This window comes from Fusarium poae, chromosome 2 (genome assembly GCF_019609905.1).
Source record: "Fusarium poae strain DAOMC 252244 chromosome 2, whole genome shotgun sequence".
Classification (NCBI taxonomy): domain Eukaryota; kingdom Fungi; phylum Ascomycota; class Sordariomycetes; order Hypocreales; family Nectriaceae; genus Fusarium; species Fusarium poae.
The window spans coordinates 6,607,394-6,626,826 of NC_058400.1; the positions used below are offsets into that span (position 1 = coordinate 6,607,394).

The following is a 19,433-nucleotide window of genomic DNA, read 5'->3' on the forward strand; positions in this document are numbered from 1 at the left end:
GTGTTGACCGCTGGGAACTGACGAGTCTTGTTCCGTCCCATTGAGTAAAAATATATCAGCTAGAATAATGTTACTAGTCATTATTGTATTGATTAAGCTGATAATTGCAAATATAAGAGCCAGGCTCTACGACTGGTTATTTTCACTGTATATCTTCCAACATAGCCATCCATTGTTATTGAATGCAAGGCCTCCCACTATCTTGACCCGTGCGCGTGGTACCGCCGGTAGTCTAACGAAGAAACCGAGATCACATGACCTCACAAAGCTGCCATCATGGTCCCCTGGCTGGAGTGACTATCCGGTATCCAATAGAGAGAGGTGTTCGGAAAATTCTTTCCTGGTTAAATTATGCGAAGCCAGATGAGCCTGTGGTGTTTGGGTTTCCTTCACAATGCGCTGTGTCTCTTGACCAACGGCCGAAACTCTTTGATAGCCGATGCGGTCCAGCCCTCAATATTCGAGAAGTACTTGATACAAACATTCTGGTCAAGAGGAAATGAAATAGATCATTGAGTTGAGTAATGATTCCACCACAATTGATTTCAACACTTTTAAATCGGATTCTTTTAGCACACGTAGCCAGTTGTGTCATGTGCTGGAGTAACAAGGCTCACATTATTGTCATGATGCGTCTCGTACAATTTTGGGATGGATGTTGAATCAACTGAAAGAGATTTGATGGCTACAGCCCGAGGTAATGAAGCCTGTTACAACACTTGTATGGCAAGGGTCACAACAGCGTGCGCTTCTAATGGGGCACAGCATATGCCAAGACAACTTCTCTGAAGCAACAAACAGACAAATATAGACTGACCAAGCTTTTCCAGAACATCAAAAGATAACAAGTTGTCTCTCAATTCTAGTAACAACAAATGCTCTTATCAAAAAGTGACAGTTTCTTGGAACATCATTTGCTCTCAGACTCCAAAGCCAAGCAGCCAAGTCGGCTAACGGCCCTAATCTGGTGGTGGAGTTTGATCCTTCAGCCATCAGCAGACCAATAGTGACATAGACCCCTATTATAGAAACCCCCACAATGATAAAACAGTAAGAACCGACAGGAGCAGAAGGCCCGTTAGCGAAATTGATACATTGTGCTGTGCCTTGGGAACGTACATAAATGTAGTGACATTCCACTTTCCTTCAAAGGACATGTAACTTTAAGCTAGCTAGCTGTCTCAGCCTTATAAGCCACCATACAATGTTGGCTGTCAAACGCCTAGTCCTGCATGTCATCCTGTACTGTCTTTTGACACTAGGTCTTGCTAAGGAGGATGAGAAATATGATCCTGCTGATAACTTTCGTCCAAACAATGTGACAGGCCTGCCCGACTTTTACACCTGGGTTGGATCGTGGGTCCAACATCCTCACTAGCATCGGAAACTTGGCTGACGTTATTAGATACTACAATGCTACTGCAGAGGTTGATGTAAAGTTTGCTTATCAATATCTCACCCCAACCGACAAAGTATGCCCGGAGCTCAGAAACTTCACACGCACTTTCAAGTATGACGCTGTTCTCAGTGTTCTTGAGCCTGGTGCCTGGAACGGTGGGAACAACTCGGTCATCTTCTGGTTGACACTCATGCCGCAAACTTCGTCGCCATTCGATTTGTCTTTATTGCCCCAGAGCTTTTTGTATGAGAAGACCAATCTTTCATTCCCCATTTATACGGCCGAGTAAGTCTCCTCATATACTTGACACGACAGGTTGTCATTGTGCTGACTTGTATGCAGGCCGACTCCAGGTGGTTACTGGCGTCCACACAACAGAGTCTTCCCCAATGAATTCAACTTTACGACCACTCAGGTTTCAAGCAAAGCTTACAATCTAACCACAACAGTCAAGAATTCTCAAAATTCTAACAATGTATCGAATTGGGGCAACGTCACCATGCCAACTTGCAATTCCACCGAATGGACCAATGACTATATATTTTCTATGAACAGAGCTAGGTCGTATTTTGCAAGGGACTGGGACGACTTCAAGTTCCCCGAAGTCAGCATGCAGTTTGACGACAAGACAGCCAACCTGACCCTGGATGGTACCTTCTATGCGCGACCATATCGACAATCCAATATGACTGGTGAACCTGTGGGTGGCAGTCCCGAAGTTATTGGTCATCTTTCAGTCCGTGTCGCTGGAGTTGTAGACGAGTACCATTCCGATGCTCTGAGTCTCAATGAGAGTGCACCCTCGTGGGAGCGCACTGTTGGGTTCGAGAGTAACCCGTCCAACATTGGATACGGGGAGAGTGATGGCAGTGTGGGCAAGATGGTTTCGGGTTCCATTTTGACATTCATGGCCGTTGTGTCCGTCGCCATGGTACTTTTCTAGGGTTGAATGTAGCATATAATCATCTCTATCAATATTGCACTGCATAATTACATGCGCACCTTGAAGCAGGGACTTATGTGCCAAGCCAATAAAACCTGCAATAAAATATTGAGGTCGATCCAGAACAGTGGTGGCGCATGCAGATGAACACTTGAACTGGCCTCGGTGTATCAGAAAAATTGGCCGCTAGAAGCAGAAGGGACGAAATCAATGGGTCACTTTATGCTCCTTAGACTATGGCTCTTAGACTATTTATTTTTGCCGCCTAAGTGTAGGTCATTGTTTCTGCTACCCACTAGATAGACTGGGTACCATTGCAGCAGGCTTTGCAGTCACTCATACAATCTCCATGGCCCAGTGACTGGAATCTACCCCTGTTCACCCTGCTGAAAAGTGTGTCACCACGTCTTAAACCAAGCTCAGCTGAAAGTTGCAGACCAACCATGTCTTCTCTCTCAAGCCAGCCAAGACTTTGGACCCTGATCTGGCTTCAGCCACGAAAAGACTTGTGCATAAATATGGACGGTTTTCCTATCCCTTTTGCAAAACAACTTCTTCAGTGTATACGTTCAGACAAAAGATGCTGCTGCAAACATTACTGGCGTTGCTTCTACTTGAAGTGTCACACGCGACTGCGACTTCAACACAAACAACCGTTCACCCACTAATAACAGAACCTCCCAGCCTTGAAGATCGAGCCGTCACATCTTTTCACACAATTGTCAGCACTTCGTACCCTCAGGGCCGGTGGTCAATAGGATACGGCAAGATTGAAGGGAAGGATGGCTTTTGTATGAAATGTCCGAGGAACCCAATTGCTTCGCGCAATACTAACACTTTTGTAGACACTGCCGCCTGTGTTGACGGTCAATTCGCTGTGAGCGGGATCTGGGCTGGCTGTGGCGATCTCATTTTCACTCGCTGTGTCGGTGCGAGTGCATTTGCTCGTAGTTCCACAGTGTCCTGGTAAGTCGTTCGTAGCAAGCAGCAATACAAACTAACATTCACTCCTCAGTATGGGGACATGTTTGACACACAAGATCTTTGACTACAACGACAAATCATCATCGACTCGATTCATTGCTTGTAATTTCCCAGGGACGTACGATGGAAGCATGACCCTCCTAAAGACTCCCATTGGAGACGCTGCAGAACCGACTTCTGGCGACGGTTCGACCATGTCGACTGCTGCTGAGACTACAACAGCATCGACGACGGATTCTGGAGCGGGAATAGTCAGATTAGAGTTACAATTGTTCTTGATAGCAGTTATCTTTGTTTTGTATTTGTAATTTTTATTGGATAGCATGGTTGTTGCAGAGGACGCTCAAGTGCAAACATTGTCAAACGCGAAATACAGATGTAATGAACTTGTCGCACCAATTGCCCTCTTCCGGAGATGTCTCATAATGAGTAGAGAATCCTCTAGTCAGGAAAAGTGGTTTCGCGAACATTCTAGAAAATCTGACAGCCAAGTAGATCTGCTTGTGACGCCGGCAAATTGAACATAACATCCTCTATTATAAAGAGTCACCTAAACATTTGGAGTTTGCAGTAGGAATCTCCCACTCTTCACTCCCGCTCTACACAAATTGACACTCTTTATCACTCTTTACAATACTATCATCACATTCACTCCCCCGCCATTCGTCATGAGCTCTCTCGCCTTTAGCGTCCTTCCTCGCTCCGTCCCCGCGTCAGCAAATCTGACAGCCTCCACTATTTCCATTCCCGACAGTGAGATTGACCGACTCAGGACGCTTCTCAAGCTATCACCTATTCCTCAACCCAATGTCTGGAATAGCCGCGAAGATGGCTCTTTTGGGATCCCACGAAATGAACTCTTGGACTTGGTGAATTACTGGGAGAAAGACTACGACTGGTAAGCTTGCATCTCGTGCCAACCAACCAAGTTTTGATACTAACTAATAACCTTTAGGAGAAAGTGGGAGGCAACATTGAACTCCATCCCTCAGTACAATATCACTGTCACCGACGATGACTCAAACTCGTACAAGATTAACTTCTTTGCCTTGTTCTCCAAAAACCCGGCTGCAATTCCCATCCTGTTCCTACACGGCTGGCCAGGGTCCGTCGTCGAATACCTTCCTATCCTTCGAAAACTCCAAAGCGATTATGACCCCGAAACTCTACCTTATCACATTATCGTCCCTCACCATATTGGATATCCCTTCTCAGATGCACCGCCTCTTGACAAAGAATTCGCACATTCCGACAATGCGCGCCTCATGTCCAAGATGATGCATTCTTTGGGTTTTGCCAAAACCGGTTATGTTGCACAAGGTGGTGATTTTGGCGGCTGGACAGCGCCTGTCATTGCCAACATCGACCCCGCGTGTAAGCTTGTCCACATGAACATGTTGAATGTCATGCCTCCAGCCGGAGAGGATGTCGAAGCTGGTATCAAAGAAGGACGTTATAGTCCCGATGAAATAGCGGCTTTTGGTAGACTCTCCGAGTTTAGCAAAACAGGCACTGCTTTCATCCAACTAGACGGCACGAGACCAGCTTCAGCAGGCTATCTTGTCGGAACCAACCCTATCTCACTTCTTGCTTGGGTTGGAGACAAGATGATTCAATGGTCTGACAAAGCGCCTGACCGAGATTTGATCTTGACAAACGTAGCGCTATACTGGTTCACTCGCAGCTATCCAACCTCTATATACGTCCACCGCATGGCCTTTGAGAATCCAGAGCTCCTCATGGTTGGTTGGAAGAACATCCAAGCACCCTTGGGCTATTCTTGTTTCAAGAAGGACCTTGTCACCGCTCCTGAGAGGTGGATACAGCAAACTGAGCAGATCAAATGGTATCGTATGCATGAGACTGGTGGACACTTCCCTGCGCTGGAGGAGCCTGATGCTCTTTGGGCAGATGTCAAGGATTTTATTGAGGAATTTTGGGACAAGACCTATTGAAATAGCTGTGGATGATGCCATCTATATCAGTGCATTTTCAAGAGGTGAAGACATGGAAGTTGGGATATATACTCGCAGGCTCAGGGAGTCACAAGATCAGAAACAAATTGGCATTTATTGGGAATGTTGGGCGCATGCAAGTTTTACATAAATACAGGTTGGACAGAACTTACGATGCTCACCGAAAGATTGCGCAAGCATGAATGAACTGGTGAATGTGTATGTATAAATAAACAGTAACGTCAGGATAGAAGGATGATACAGCTGCGCTGTTGTCATGGTGAGAAACACGGGTCATGACCGAAATATCTGGTTCCGTTTATGCGATTTGAAACTGTCCATCCCCAGGTCTTTCGTCTTTTGCATTGATCATCGCATTAGTCGTTACCCAGTAAGCCATCTGTTCATAACAAGCAACATTGTAGTCCGTTCCGAAACATTCCCAAATAGTCCACAGAAAAACACGTTCATTGGCCTTTTGACTAGTTCGTCTGGTCACTCTTGAATTCTGGTTCGATCGCATCAGACTCGGCACTTCCTTGCCGTTGTGGGGTTGCATCAAGGCCCGAGCCATGATCCATTTTCCGACGATCCCCCGGACCCCGATCGATGTTCCCCACGAAGTGAAAGAAGCGACCAAATGAGATTTGTTTGTCGTATCGCTCGGCATCGTTGTTGAAGATGAGTTGTGACGTTTTTTTTGAAATAGTTCACGTGGATCGTCCTATTTCACAATTGGAAGGTGGTTGTACTACAGAGAATTAATACGAGACAACGTCAGGATCGGTCGGTTGGTTCCTTACTCCGGTGTTCTCTATATAAATAACCCTGGATTCAGGACATATTCTATCTTTCAACCTATCTTACCATCAAGTTGCTGTGTGAGAGTAAATATTTGTGAACGTCACTTATATCGTATCCTCAAACCCGACAGACTTCTCATGCCATAATGCAGTTGCAAAGCATTCTTGCTCTCGGTCTCGTCTCCACGGCACGCCTTGCCATTGCTGGGCCATGCGATATCTATAACAGCGGTGGCACACCTTGCATCGCTGCACACAGCACCACTCGAGCCCTGTACACCAACTACAATGGTGGACTCTATCAGATCAAGCGTGCATCCGATGGCTCAACTACAGATATCAAACCTCTGGCAAAGGGTGCCATCGCTGATGCTTCTGCACAAGACACCTTCTGCAGCGGTACAACGTGTCTTATCACCATCATCTATGACCAATCTGGTCGGAGCAATCACTTGACCCAAGCACCACCTGGTGGATTCCAGGGCCCAGAAGCGAATGGATACGACAACTTGGCTAGTTCTGATGGTGCACCGGTGACTCTCAATGGGAAGAAAGCGTATGGCGTTTTCATATCACCTGGAACTGGGTACCGTAACAACCATGTCAGCGGTTCCGCTACTGGTGATCAGCCAGAGGGAATGTACGCTGTTCTCGATGGCACACACTACAATGGTGGTTGCTGCTTCGACTATGGTAATGCCGAGACCAACAGCAAAGACACAGGCAATGGTCACATGGAAGCAATCTACTTTGGCGACAATACTGTCTGGGGCTCGGGTGCCGGTAACGGACCCTGGATCATGGCAGATCTTGAGAATGGTCTGTTTTCTGGCAAGAACCCAAAGAACAACGCTGCAGATCCCTCCATTAGCCACAGATTCCTCAGTGCGGTTGTGAAGGGTAAGCCCGGTACCTGGTCCATTCGGGGAGGAAATGCTGCTTCGGGCGCTCTGTCGACTTTCTACAGCGGCGCATATCCCGATGGAGGATATAATCCAATGAAAAAGGAAGGCGCCATCATTTTGGGCATTGGAGGTGACAACAGTGTTGGTGCTCAAGGCACCTTTTACGAAGGCGTCATGACTTCTGGTTATCCTTCCGATGCCACTGAGAACGCTGTGCAGGCTGATATTGTGGCTGCCAAATACGCTACCACGTCATTGACGAGTGGTAATGCCCTCTCAGTCGGGTCGTCTGTATCATTGAAGGTCACGACATCAGGATATACAAACCGCTACCTCGCACATACCAACTCGGACGTCAATACACAGATTGTCGATTCCTCCAGCTCAGCCGCGCTCAAGAAGCAAGCTAGTTGGACTGTCCGTACCGGTCTCGCCAACAGTGGCTGTGTATCCTTTGAGTCTGTTGATACACCTGGAAGTTATATCAGACATTACTCGTTCACTCTCGTTGTTAACAAGAACGATGGAAGTAAGGCGTTTAACGAAGACGCTACGTTTTGTACTCAGAAGGGTATGAACAACCAGGGAAATTCGATTCGATCGTGGAATTATCCAACTAGATACTTCAGGCATTATGACAACAAGGGTTATGCTGCATCGAATGGAGGTGTTCACACTTTCGATGCTAATAAGAGTTTTGCGGATGATGTCAGTTTTGTTGTTGCAAAGAGTCTTGCTTAGATGAAGAGTCTCTGATCATATTAAGACTACAAGATGGATACTTGTTTACAAAACTTGATTAAGATAATCCACTATATTCGTTGTTGCAAGTACAATATTGCTGGTCTATTATTATAATCTGGTTGTATGAACATGCGAGTGATATCGCCGCGCAATACTGTCTATTCCGATGTTGCCATTGCAAACCCCAATGGCTTTGACATGGCTGACTTCATAAACGGACTTCGAGCTCTGATTTCCTTGCCCCAGATAAAAACAGCAATCGGTGCCGCTGCCAAAACCAACGAGATGAATCCCAGAAGGGAACTAGCCCAATGGAAACCCAAATTGGTGTACATGCTACTCGAAGCAAGCGGAAGAAAAGCAACACCAAGGTTCTCTCCTAGTACAGTAGCACCAATCGCACTTCCAGCATAGTTGCTATAAGCATCGATCAAGTAATTCGCGATACTAACGACAACAACTTCCGTTCCAAGTCCAACAAGCATCAAGCCGATCGCAGGACCTACCCAACTGACCCATGAGTAGCTTGTCCAAGCGTACACAAACATGCCGCCGGTCACTCCAATGAAACCTCCAATGACAGCGACGTAAAGTCGAGCTTCGGGTATAGGCGTACCAGGTTCTTCTTTGTTGCGTGATGCTGAAGCGTAATACCAATTATTCGTCAAGACACAAAGTCCGAAACCAAGAATTTCGCCAATAACGATGGAGGCTTGTACATAGCCTGCCTCGACGGCGTTCCATCCATAGAGTTCGCTGAAGACTTGTTCGACAGATTGGGTGAACACATAGATGACACCAAGACTGAAAGCTGTCCATATCGTGCTGATAAATACTACGCTTTCAGTGCAGAGCATATATAGAGGTCTCTGAATGCTAATCCATATGTCGTGCATAATGGACTTGGAGTCAAGTTCTTTCTGACTGTATGCGTTTTGTCCTTGCTTTCGAAGCTTTTTTGCTCGCGAGGTCAAAATCGCGGATCCTCGCGTCTCAGGCATAGCGAGAATAAAAATAGGAAAGAAGACTCCTGTCCATATAAGCTCGATGTAGCCAATCCATCGCCAAGGCAGGAATTGGAAAATGGCAGCTCCCACGACAGGACCGAGGCTGCTCGAGTTCAGATAAATCATGATATACAGCCCCGTGGGAATCGTCCGCGCCCGATCCGTGGCAAAGACATTCCCGATAATCCCAGCCACGGCATTTGCGAGAATAGTGCAGCACCCACCACTGAAGAACCGTGTGATGATGAGTGTCTCATAGTTCGGCGCAACTCCAACCGGTATCAGAAAGCACAAAAACACCGTGTAGACCAAGAGAAAGACAATCCTCATGCCAAAATCCTCCATGATTGGGAGTAGTACCAGAGAGAAAATGGCGCCTCCCAGACCCCAAGATGCAACAGGCCAGTAAGAATGTGGAAAGTTTTCATCGCTCACGTTGAAGTCGGTACCGATGGCTTCGTGGGCTGTTGTGATGATTGTGCCATTCATCATTGAGATGAACGTTGCAAAGAGGCCCAGGCCTACTGCGAACCATTTCTTCTTGACGGACCAGTTGTATGGGTTCTCGGGATCATTTGGGCCTGTCCACTGCACGACAGTGGGTTGACCTATGGTCTGTCAGTATGTTCTTGGTGTCAGTTTTAAATGTAACGAACCTAATGAAGAGTCATTGGCCGCTTTATCAACCATCATAAGCTTTGGTTCTGAGATCATGATGGTCTTGGCTAACTAGATAGATCTCTTGGCTGAAGATCAAAAGAGTTTCTGTTTGATGATGCCAAGTCCAGGTTGGGAGCAGCCAAGAAGAATATGGAGCATATATGGGGTCAATTGTTCGGATGATTTCATCCTTGCCCAATGTTTTTGGTTGTGAGGACCCTCAATTGCGGAAACTTTTCCTATTTCCGGACCCATCAAACTGAATTTATTACCTCATTTCATCATCTTGGGCCAATGGCGGGTTTTGTTGCACTCTACGCTATTCCCTAAAGCGTGCAAGCAAGCCGAACGTGGAGAACATCGTGGTAGAATGCTTAATTGGGATAGCGGTTCATCTAATGGACATCCTACGTTCAACTGTGGCTGATGAAAGCAGGATATTGACTTTAAACGTGGCGAGAGATAAAGAAAAAGAGATGAAGGAACGTTTTGGATGAGATTGAAGTTAGGATTGATTCAAGACCTGGATGAAAGAATCGTCAGTGAACCATAAAGATGAGGCAAGTCATCACTAATGATTTTGCAAGAATGGAAGATAAACGACCAATGTTCAAGCCCACTATTATACCAAGGTTCCAGAATTCAAGCAGATACTAGATATCCGGTACTACATATATTAACTGGGCTCGGCTCTGTAATATTCCGTCAAACAGCTTTCAATGATCGTTGTCATGACCGCATGTATTTGAACCACCGTTAACTGGTAACCACATATTCCAGCCACTGTATTCCCATGTCCATTAATTCCGGTTGGTCGCCTTCTTTCAGCTGTCGTATCCAAACTTGAGGCTGCTGATCCAATCAACAACTCGTGTTCATGGCTGGGATGCTGCTCATCTCCTAATCAGGAGATCCCCGAATGTGTTTTCATGCTTAATTGATATGCAATGTGATGAGACCGAGAAAGTTCATTGTATTTGATAGGCTTGCATAAGTTCGCAGTGACGAGATAGTTTGGGGGCCAAAAGAAAACAAATATCAGATTCCCGTTCCTTGATTTTTCCTCCATTCTACCCCTCTTCATTTTGTTTTGACTCTCTTGGAGGCTTCATTGCAATTGTTAGGTCATCTCGAAAATAGAGAAGTACTCTCTTCCCTGCGTCTCTAAATCATATTGGAACGAGCAAAATCGAAATGCCGGACAACCGAACAATTTTAGGCCCTCTTACAAACTCATGGGAATACCCTGACGCGTGCGGTAGTCTGTTGTATTTGCCAGACTGCTCTGCTTGCACTGTGGCATCGCAAGCTCAAAAGTGCAATACTGCCTTTCCTACTACTGTGAGGCAGTCTATATAAACCACTGCCTTGACACTAACACTTGGAGATCAACGACCGCGAGGATTTCAAATGCTGGCCTCCAGCAACGCCGCCGAATGACTTTGTTCCCCCTGTCAGCGGTTGGGGTATCTACAAACCTGCCACCAAATGTCCCGAAGGCTTCACGGTCGCGTGCACGGCCGAAGGGACGACAAAAAGCGATTTTGAGTTCCAGTTCAAAGTCAACGACGATGAGTTTGTCAGAGGATGCTGTCCATCGTAACTACACTTGGTAAATATTCAAAGACAGACTAGGAACTGACGTCAACACAGGCATTACGAATGTGCCAAGTATGGAGAGGCACAAACGTGCAGGAGTATTTTTTCTACGGGCATTTTGAGTGTAATCTCATGCAAGTCGGGCAGTACTCTTCTTAGGAGCGTTGCGGCACCAACAAAATTCACCACAGAAACGAGTTCTTACATTACTGTACATGCGCCCATGTTTCAGCTGGCTGGACTAAAGCGACTCGAGCCAGTATCAACAACGAGTGCACCGACGACATCAACGGAAACCCCTGCATCCCATATAGAGATAGACTCCGGAGGAGGCTTGTCGACAGGGGCTCAAGTTGGTATTGGTGTTGGAGTTGGTGTCATTGGGCTTGGGATTATCGGTACAGCGTTTTACCTCTGGCGAAGAAGACGAAAATCCAAAGCGCCATCGAAACATGGGCTGGAATCATCTCAATTGGATTCACGAGAGATAAGACCACCAGGCGAATTAGGAGGACCACCTTTGTCGCCTCCTCCCCAATATACCCCGATTGAGCTTGATGGGACTACGGCTAGGCAGGAGTTGCCGTAAACAGTGGGATATGGCACACCAGAGTTTGTTTATAGGGTCCAGAGTCAATTAATAATTAATAGTTATTTCTATCACTATGACAGGTATCCATTTCCATGCCACCACAAAGGAGGTTTAGTCATATAGCTTGGGTCCTGAAGCAGCCAGAGTAGCATAGAACAACTTAGTCTGGCCGGTGATGATCAATCTACCTTTTCCAGCAAACTGGAAGTTGGCAGCAGTGGTTCCGGTGTAGATCTTGCCAATGAGCTTCCCAGAGGAGTTCCAAACATGGACACCATCACCACAGCCAGCATAGACACGACCCTTGGAATCGGTATGCACACCTAAGGATATTAGCCCAAGGACACATAACAGAAAGATAGCTGAGGCTTACCGTCTGGGATGAAAGAAGCTACGTAGGCAAAAGTCTTGCGGTTCTCAAGGGTACCATCCTTGTTCACGTCGAAAGAGTAAACGGAGGCGGGGGAGGAAAGGTTACGGCCGTAGAAGCCAAGAGCGATGCCAGTGTCGGTGACATAGACACGCTTTCCATCAGGAGCAAAACCAATACCTGACATGAATCAGCATCAGGGAACATTGTGTCCAGAAAAGAGCTTACCGTTGGGAAGAGTAAAGTCATCTGCGACAACAGTCACAGCACCAGTTTCGAAGTTGTATCGGTACACTTGGTTTCGCAGACCAGGAACAGGGCGGAAATCTTGAAGATAACCGTACAGAGTGTCGGTGAAGTACAAGTCACCGTTCCTGGGGTTGATGCCAACGTCGTTCAGGGAGTTGAACTGGCGGCCAAAGTAGTTGTTGAGAAGTGCTGATAACAATTAGCCAGGTTTCTCTTCCTCAACAGTGGTATAACTTACTGCTTGTGTTGTAGGGAGGCAGAGGGTTCATTCGGTAGAGGGCTGAGGGAACTTCGTCACCTTGACCCTCACCAGCGAAGATGATTTCGCCCTTGTAGTAAATGCCACCTAAGTTCCATCTAGTTAGTATTTATTCGACAAGCTCAAAAGCGTTTGAACAGGCATACCATTGGGGTTAATGACTTGAGGATTCGCTGTGTCAACGACCGTCACCTTCACTTCATCCTTGCCAAGGGTTCCCTTGCGCAAAGCCTCTGCCTCTTTGAGAGAGATCTTCTGGATGATGGAAGACTTGTTCAGACCAGTGCCTGCCGCAGGGGCGCCCGCGTTTTGCACGAAAAAGACCTCGTCTGTAGGTGGGTACCAGACTACAGCCTCGTGGAAGATGGGGTCACTTTCCGACGTAGCAACAAGTGTCAGAGAGGGGTCCTTTCCGATGACATCGAGGAATTCGTCATCATAAACATGGAAGGGTTTATCGACGAGAGATTCCTCTGTCACTCCGGGCCATGTAAAGACCTAAGATGGATTAGCAGATTTCTAGAACATCTAAATGGAAAGTCTTACAAGTGAGTCATTAGCCACAGAAGGTGGTGGGACATCCTTTAAAACATTGAAAGACTTCTGATCAATGACTTGAGCCGTGGAGGGTAGTTTGGCAGCTGCCACGCCACAAATCCCGACAACAAGTGCAGCAATGGTGGAAGGCATGGCGAATGAGGTAGAAGTGAAACTGAGTGGTGTGGGAGCCAAGCTGCAGGACGAAGAAGGATGGTCAGGCTGTACTAAATATGTGCCTTGGAAGAACGTTGTCCACGATTGATCATCTCCGCTGTGTCAGGGATTAGAACTGGGCAGGGCATGGGGAAGCAACCGGACAGCAACAAAAGCTTGGTTCTAAGGTTTAGGCCGTATAAAATAAACAGGCTACGTCTCGGCCTAAACCCTAGTGGATTGACGACTTGATTTCGTCTCTTGCTCACGTCTTTTGTTGAGGCATTAAAGATGGAGTTAGTGAGGGGTGCAGGGATCTACCGGTTTGGAAGCCCAGACCGTACAAGATCTACAAGGTTAAGCTTAAGCTAGCGGGACACAAGATTACCCGAATCAATCACCTCTTCGGCGGGAGGATGCACCTTCAAGGTTACGGGGAAAAGGGCACGATTTAGAGTTTTGCAGGCCGGAGTTCCTACTCTTGAGCAACTTACGATTGATGGGGTTCTAGACTATCGGGCGGATCGAAAGAGAAGACTTCCGAGAACCAGGTCAATGCTTCTTTCTAGCTGATGTGACCTGACGATTATGGATGTTGGTACGAGTATCCTTGTCTCAGCTTTGTCAACCAACGTAAGTGAGCCAACACGAAGGAACCAGGGCAACTCCTGAATGCTGCAGCTTGGCTGCGCCTCTAGACTAGTGACAACGGTGACTCGGCGCGCGCTGAAGAATGCATGATTGTTAACTTTAATTCCAGGAGCATCACAATTATTAGTTGAAGCGAGATACCCAACATAATAAGGCACGGGACAGAACTGAACTTGGTATCAGCGGCGAAACTAGCAACGCTTTAGAAGTTGTGGCTTGCGGCACGGAAAGGCTCCTGACGCCGGCTGTTGCTGGCACCTGCCAATCGAGTGCCGTAGCTGAAAGAATGTTGGGCTGACATTGGCATTGTTTGTGTTTGTGTTTGACAAAAAGGAAGTTGCCGAGACGTTGAACTCGGTACAGTTATCCGATCTTGCAGATCCATCCAACTACTCACGATAATTCTCCACGAGACTGAAGATCTTGTAAGAATTGAGAATTGCTTCTTTCCGCAGCCTCGGTAGCGATTCTATTCCTGCATGCTGTCAAGCCCCTAGCCATGACACCACAATGCAGCATGTACATAGTATTGACAATACTTTTAATGCAGGGATTCTTTGTATGCAGGATGATTAGAGTTTGAGTTTGATTAGGTAGCCCCCTCCTTTTCTCCAGCACCGAGGAACCCGGTAGAAGAGGTCTTAATTACCTACCCGTTGCGTGAGTAGGAGAGAAAACATGACAGCAATAGTGAGACCGCCACCTCGGAGACCAAGTGAGTTGAAGTGGTGTGAGGCGTTGAGAGAAGAGGGAAGTGCCGTATGCAATGCTTTACATAAAGACAAACAAAGTCGAAGAATTCCTGTTTCGCATTTTTCTACTGCAAATACTTCGTCATTTCTCATAGGGTCACAAACACTTACCAGGCTTAACAGCCTGTGTTCACATCTCGTCGCTCCTTTCAACCCCATTTCCTTGTACCGTCGATCATTCCTCCATCACCTCGCCCGCCCTACAATGCTCCACTACCCCCAAAGATGGCCGAAGTCAACACCAAGAGCGGCACTGTCGCCATCGTAATCGCCGTCTTCATCAGTATCGCCTTCTATAATGTCCTCGAGCTCAACGCCTACATCTTTGGTAGCTTCAAGAAGCGCAGCGGTCTATACTTTTGGAGCTTTGTCGTTGCGACATGGGGTATCGCCTTCAATGGCACCGGATACCTCATCTTGCATCTGTCGCTGTCTGAGCAGAAGTACCTATACTCTACACTCATCCTTATCGGGTGGTGCACGATGATCACTGGGCAGTCTGTTGTCTTGTACTCGCGTTTGCACATCGTGATGCATAACCAGCGGTGGTTGAAGATAGTCTTGGTTATGATCATCTCCAATGCGCTTTGGCTGCATCTTCCTGTTATCATTCTGGTCTATGGCGTAGGCTCATCAAACCCAAAGCCTTTCCAGAAGCCATACGAGGTCTTTGAGAAGATTCAACTTAGCGTTTTCTTTGTTCAAGAGCTCATCATCTCAAGTCTTTACGTCTGGGAAACTACCAAACGTCTAAGGCTGGAAAAAAGTATTGGCAATACCAAGACGAAGATGGTGCTCAACCATTTGATCATCGTCAATATCCTCGTCATTCTCCTTGACGTCTCTATTCTGGCACTTGAGTTTGCAAATCTCTTCGACATCCAAACTGCTTGGAAACCTCTTGTTTACAGCGTCAAGCTTAAGCTCGAATTTAGTATACTCAATCGTCTTGTCGAACTTACAAGAGGACGAAACGAGAGTTCATACGGACCCAGTCACGGGGCTACTCAGCATGATGAGATAGGCTTGGAGACCATCAATCGTGACAGGCGGAAGCAGTTCACTGGTGCTCAGGGGACGATTACGGGTGATTACGAAGTTCGTGTTGGGAAGGGTGATGACAATCATCGTGTCTTTGACAATGACACAGATTTGATCAAGACAACTGAGATTACTGTTCACAGTGAGAGATATCCTGTGCATGGCAGGGACAGTTCGGAGGGTGAGTCGCCTGAGGGTAGACAGCATATGCCAAGGGGTAGTGCGTCGTCAGCGTCTTCGGAAGTTCAATTTGCGAAATACGGAAATTAAAACATACTCTGTAATAAATACTATCGGCACTTCTGTTTTCATGCACATTGAAATTATCTGCATTGTTAATAATGGCGTGACTTCTCATACAGCCATGAAACTCCAGTGTTATAGCTGAGGGTGTAGAGCTCGATCTTGATGAGTTTCTAGGATCGAAATAGCCTGAATAACCTTGCATAGCTTGAAACAACATAGACTTCCCATTCTGTGACTGCCGAGATTACAGTTTGAGTACCGTGGCTTATCTGCATTGAGCAAGTGTCATGTCTGAGGGTGCACACCGTGCATGGTATTAGTGCAGACCACAACTTCTCTATTTCGTTGCATCTCGAGTGATTTTGTGGCTTATGTTGTCGCGTATGCAATGGCTCACATCATCCACTTTGTCCGCTCCGCAATTTCACCCATGTCAAGTTCAGGTACCGGCATTCATGCAGATGGCACGGATGTAAGCCAATTCGGAGATAATAATGGAGCTCGACTCATAATGAATACAACCTCACAGTAGATCAATTACTATATTCCAATGGGTTCAAAAACCTAGAAATGAAACTCCGCAGAGTTTATGCGGAGTTAGGCTTAACGCCGTGTCCTTGCTCGGATAACACAACGAAGAGCAGGTTAGTATAAAGTATAAACCAGTTTCTCTTTGGAAATTATAAGCACCCTTTCATATTCAACTAAATCGAACCAACCAGATCATTGAAAATAGAAAAATGTCTCGATACGCAGCAGCCCACGTCAACCCTCAAGGACCCGGGGATGCCCGGCCAACAGCACTACAGATCGTCAAAGACGAGGGTTTGATAGGAAAGCTCACCGACAAGGTCATACTTATCACAGGCGGTAACTCGGGTATTGGTCTCGAAACTGCCAAAGTTCTTCATGCGACTGGAGCGACCATCTACATCACGGCAAGGACTTCGGAGAAACTAGAAAAGGCCATCGACGAGATCAAATCGTGGCCTGAGGCGGAATCTGCAGCGCCTGTATATGGTATTGAGCTGCAGCTCGACTCTTTCGCATCTGTACGAGCTGCTGCCAAAGCCTTTCTGGAGAAGGATGAGAAATTGAACATTCTCATTCTCAATGCTGGAGTAATGGCAACTCCAGAAGGACGAACTGAGGATGGATTCGAAACGCAGTTCGGAACGAACCATCTTGGCCATTTTCTTTTCTTTCAACTACTGAAACCCGCTCTTGTGGCCGCTTCCACCCCATCTTTCCAGTCACGCGTCGTCTCTCTTTCTTCCAAGGCACATCGCATGGGAGGTGTTCGCTTCGATGACTTTAACTTCGAGAAGGAGCCTTACCATCCCTGGCTGGCCTACGGGCAATCCAAGACAGCAAACATCTACTTCGCAACCGAGCTGGAAAGGCGATACGGAAGTCAAGGTGTTCATGGCTTCTCTGTCCATCCTGGCTCAATTTTCACGAATCTGGCTCGTCATATTGATATGAGTCAGTTCGACTTTAAAGGGGAGTTGGGCCTTTACTTAAAGAACACAGGACAAGGAGCTGCGACGACGGTGTACGCAGCGTTGAGCAAAGACTTGGAGGGTCGAGGTGGCATCTATCTAGGAGATTGCGGTGAGGAACCGCCAGTGAAGCCAGGTGTTGATGTTGGTGCTACATCTTCTGCACCAGGGTACGCACCCTGGATCTATGATCAAGAAGCAGAAGCCAGACTATGGGAGGAGTCTCTTAAGCTTGTAGGGATTGAGTAGAAAAGCGAGACATCTTAGACCAATTGTATTAACCATCTCTGGGGATATCGACAACAAGACTCAATCCAAACTCCCATCCAAAACTGTCGCTTATGCTAATAAACATCATAAATCTACCTGACCTCCCCATATCACCTCATATGTAGACTAATTGTAGTAACCTGGCAAATCGTCGATGATAAATCCGTGATCCCTGCACTGTCTTGTGGCCAAGTCCCACAACTTGTTGACAGCCTGCGCATCATCAAGCCACTTGTTTGCCCTGTCGTCGAGCTTCTGAACTGGGACATAGTATCTACCAGCGTGCTCATAGACCTTGGGGCTCGTGGCGCAGAAGAGCGAGTTCATGGCTCCCTCGAGAGGAGTAGAAGACGGTCCGACCTTGAACATCATGCGGGACATGGCACCCAGCATAGTAGGGTTGTGAGACTGAAGGTTGGACTTGACAAGACCGGGGTGGATAGAGTATGCTGTGACACCCAGGGAATGGTAGCGATCTGTGATGGCTTTGGCAGCGATGATGCTGGCTTCCTTGCAGTGGCCGTATCTCTTCCTGTTGATGATTAACAATCAGACTTTAGAAGTAATGAAAGTATTTTACATACCATGGAGCCAGTCTTCCGGTCTCGTCAGTGAGGTTGGGGTCGTCGTAGTTAATAACTTCAGGTCCCATTCTGAGGGCCATGTCACTAGCAACATTGATAATTCTCACGCGGTCCATTCGTCCACTGACTTGAGCGGCTGACACGAGAAGGGGCATCAATGACATAGTAAGGGCGTGGTGCGAAAGGAAGCAAGTCTGCCACTGAATCTCGTGTCCATCTTTGGTCAACTCCCAGGGACTAGACATGATCTGAAAGACATGTTAGCGTGCAACTTTGGTCAAAGTGACCGAACTTACACCAGCGTTGTTGATGAGTATGTCAAGGCGGTTTTCTCTGCTCATAAAGTCGGCAGCGGTGGCCTTGATACTTTGAAGATCTTGAAGATCTAGCTTGAGGAAGTGGAGGTCTAGATCAGGGCTGTTCTTGTGCATTTCTGCGATGGCCTTGTTGACGCGGTCGCTTGAGCGACTGGCGATGTAGACACGGGCACCCTTGAGGGCGAGCTGGAGAGTGGTTTCAAAGCCAATTCCAGAGTTTCCTGAACAGTCAGTTTCTGCTTGTTGTTGAAGGGGAAAATAGTAACGTACCGCCAGTAACGATGGCGATATAACCACGAAGACTGGGAATGTCGCGGACCTCGAACGGGGGCTCAACGGGATGGCAAGGCATGGTGTATAGAGAATTGTGGTGAGGTATTTGGGTTGTTGAGTTGTCTAGGCGTCTGAGCAAAGTAAATGGTATTGAGGATGATGTTGTTGAAGATATCAAGTCTTGGTCTTGCGATTCTGTCATCTTCTTATACAATATTGCTCCTTGGATCTGGGGCATCTACAGCCAATCGGAGGCCATGTTGCTGACACTGACGGACTCGTCCGCGGACATCTCCATCTGCATCTCCATAGTGGTGGGGCAGGGCTGAGTGCTTAGCTTGCGGCGCAGAGGCCATCGTAATTACCAGCTGTCAGACTCATCAGTCGCCATTGGACAGATATAGTTATTGTTCCATCTGGAACGGATCTCACCTTGCATTTCATGTCGATTTAGATGACGCATTGTAGGGAATTTGCCCACCTGAGTTGGCTTGATAGGTTATGATATCGCTACACAGTCTTGTCTAATATGAGGACCTGGATCGCATAAGTCAGCACTAGATTAGCCCACACGGTTCGTTTGTTTCACTGGTTGCACTAAGCTCAATGGATGAATCCTGGTGATAATTCAGGGT

General features: G+C 47.0%; 9 protein-coding genes across 9 annotated transcripts; 6 read left to right on the plus strand and 3 right to left on the minus strand.

The window, feature by feature from the left end:
* Nucleotides 1-1,204: 1,204 nt before the first annotated feature.
* FPOAC1_006227 (uncharacterized protein) lies at nt 1,205-3,634 on the plus strand (the record flags this gene model as incomplete). The annotated part of the gene is made up of 6 exons (XM_044850714.1): nt 1,205-1,356; nt 1,406-1,684; nt 1,742-2,268; nt 3,017-3,133; nt 3,188-3,308; nt 3,358-3,634. 6 exons carry the CDS (start codon nt 1,205-1,207, stop codon nt 3,632-3,634), a joined length of 1,473 nt encoding a protein of 490 aa, XP_044709426.1.
* Nucleotides 3,635-3,994: 360 nt separating this feature from the next.
* Nucleotides 3,995-5,281, plus strand: FPOAC1_006228 (uncharacterized protein; the record flags this gene model as incomplete). The annotated part of the gene is made up of 2 exons (XM_044850715.1): nt 3,995-4,224; nt 4,282-5,281. 2 exons carry the CDS (start codon nt 3,995-3,997, stop codon nt 5,279-5,281), a joined length of 1,230 nt encoding a protein of 409 aa, XP_044709427.1.
* A 949-nt stretch (nt 5,282-6,230) lies between these two features.
* Nucleotides 6,231-7,730, plus strand: FPOAC1_006229 (uncharacterized protein; the record flags this gene model as incomplete). Its single annotated transcript, XM_044850716.1, has 1 exon — nt 6,231-7,730. One exon carries the CDS (start codon nt 6,231-6,233, stop codon nt 7,728-7,730), a length of 1,500 nt encoding a protein of 499 aa, XP_044709428.1.
* Nucleotides 7,731-7,891: 161 nt separating this feature from the next.
* Nucleotides 7,892-9,454, minus strand: FPOAC1_006230 (uncharacterized protein; the record flags this gene model as incomplete). Its single annotated transcript, XM_044850717.1, has 2 exons — nt 7,892-9,348; nt 9,397-9,454. 2 exons carry the CDS (start codon nt 9,452-9,454, stop codon nt 7,892-7,894), a joined length of 1,515 nt encoding a protein of 504 aa, XP_044709429.1.
* A 1,140-nt stretch (nt 9,455-10,594) lies between these two features.
* On the plus strand, nt 10,595-11,588 carry FPOAC1_006231 (uncharacterized protein; the record flags this gene model as incomplete). The annotated part of the gene is made up of 3 exons (XM_044850718.1): nt 10,595-10,741; nt 10,788-10,999; nt 11,054-11,588. 3 exons carry the CDS (start codon nt 10,595-10,597, stop codon nt 11,586-11,588), a joined length of 894 nt encoding a protein of 297 aa, XP_044709430.1.
* Nucleotides 11,589-11,702: 114 nt separating this feature from the next.
* On the minus strand, nt 11,703-13,159 carry FPOAC1_006232 (uncharacterized protein; the record flags this gene model as incomplete). The annotated part of the gene is made up of 6 exons (XM_044850719.1): nt 11,703-11,914; nt 11,965-12,141; nt 12,190-12,399; nt 12,449-12,556; nt 12,616-12,967; nt 13,016-13,159. The coding sequence occupies 6 exons, from the start codon at nt 13,157-13,159 to the stop codon at nt 11,703-11,705; spliced, it is 1,203 nt and encodes a 400-aa protein (XP_044709431.1).
* Nucleotides 13,160-14,790: 1,631 nt separating this feature from the next.
* FPOAC1_006233 (uncharacterized protein) lies at nt 14,791-15,876 on the plus strand (the record flags this gene model as incomplete). The annotated part of the gene is made up of 1 exon (XM_044850720.1): nt 14,791-15,876. One exon carries the CDS (start codon nt 14,791-14,793, stop codon nt 15,874-15,876), a length of 1,086 nt encoding a protein of 361 aa, XP_044709432.1.
* Nucleotides 15,877-16,592: 716 nt separating this feature from the next.
* FPOAC1_006234 (uncharacterized protein) lies at nt 16,593-17,603 on the plus strand (the record flags this gene model as incomplete). Its single annotated transcript, XM_044850721.1, has 1 exon — nt 16,593-17,603. One exon carries the CDS (start codon nt 16,593-16,595, stop codon nt 17,601-17,603), a length of 1,011 nt encoding a protein of 336 aa, XP_044709433.1.
* A 147-nt stretch (nt 17,604-17,750) lies between these two features.
* On the minus strand, nt 17,751-18,877 carry FPOAC1_006235 (uncharacterized protein; the record flags this gene model as incomplete). The annotated part of the gene is made up of 4 exons (XM_044850722.1): nt 17,751-18,156; nt 18,209-18,456; nt 18,505-18,746; nt 18,796-18,877. 4 exons carry the CDS (start codon nt 18,875-18,877, stop codon nt 17,751-17,753), a joined length of 978 nt encoding a protein of 325 aa, XP_044709434.1.
* Nucleotides 18,878-19,433: the final 556 nt, after the last annotated feature.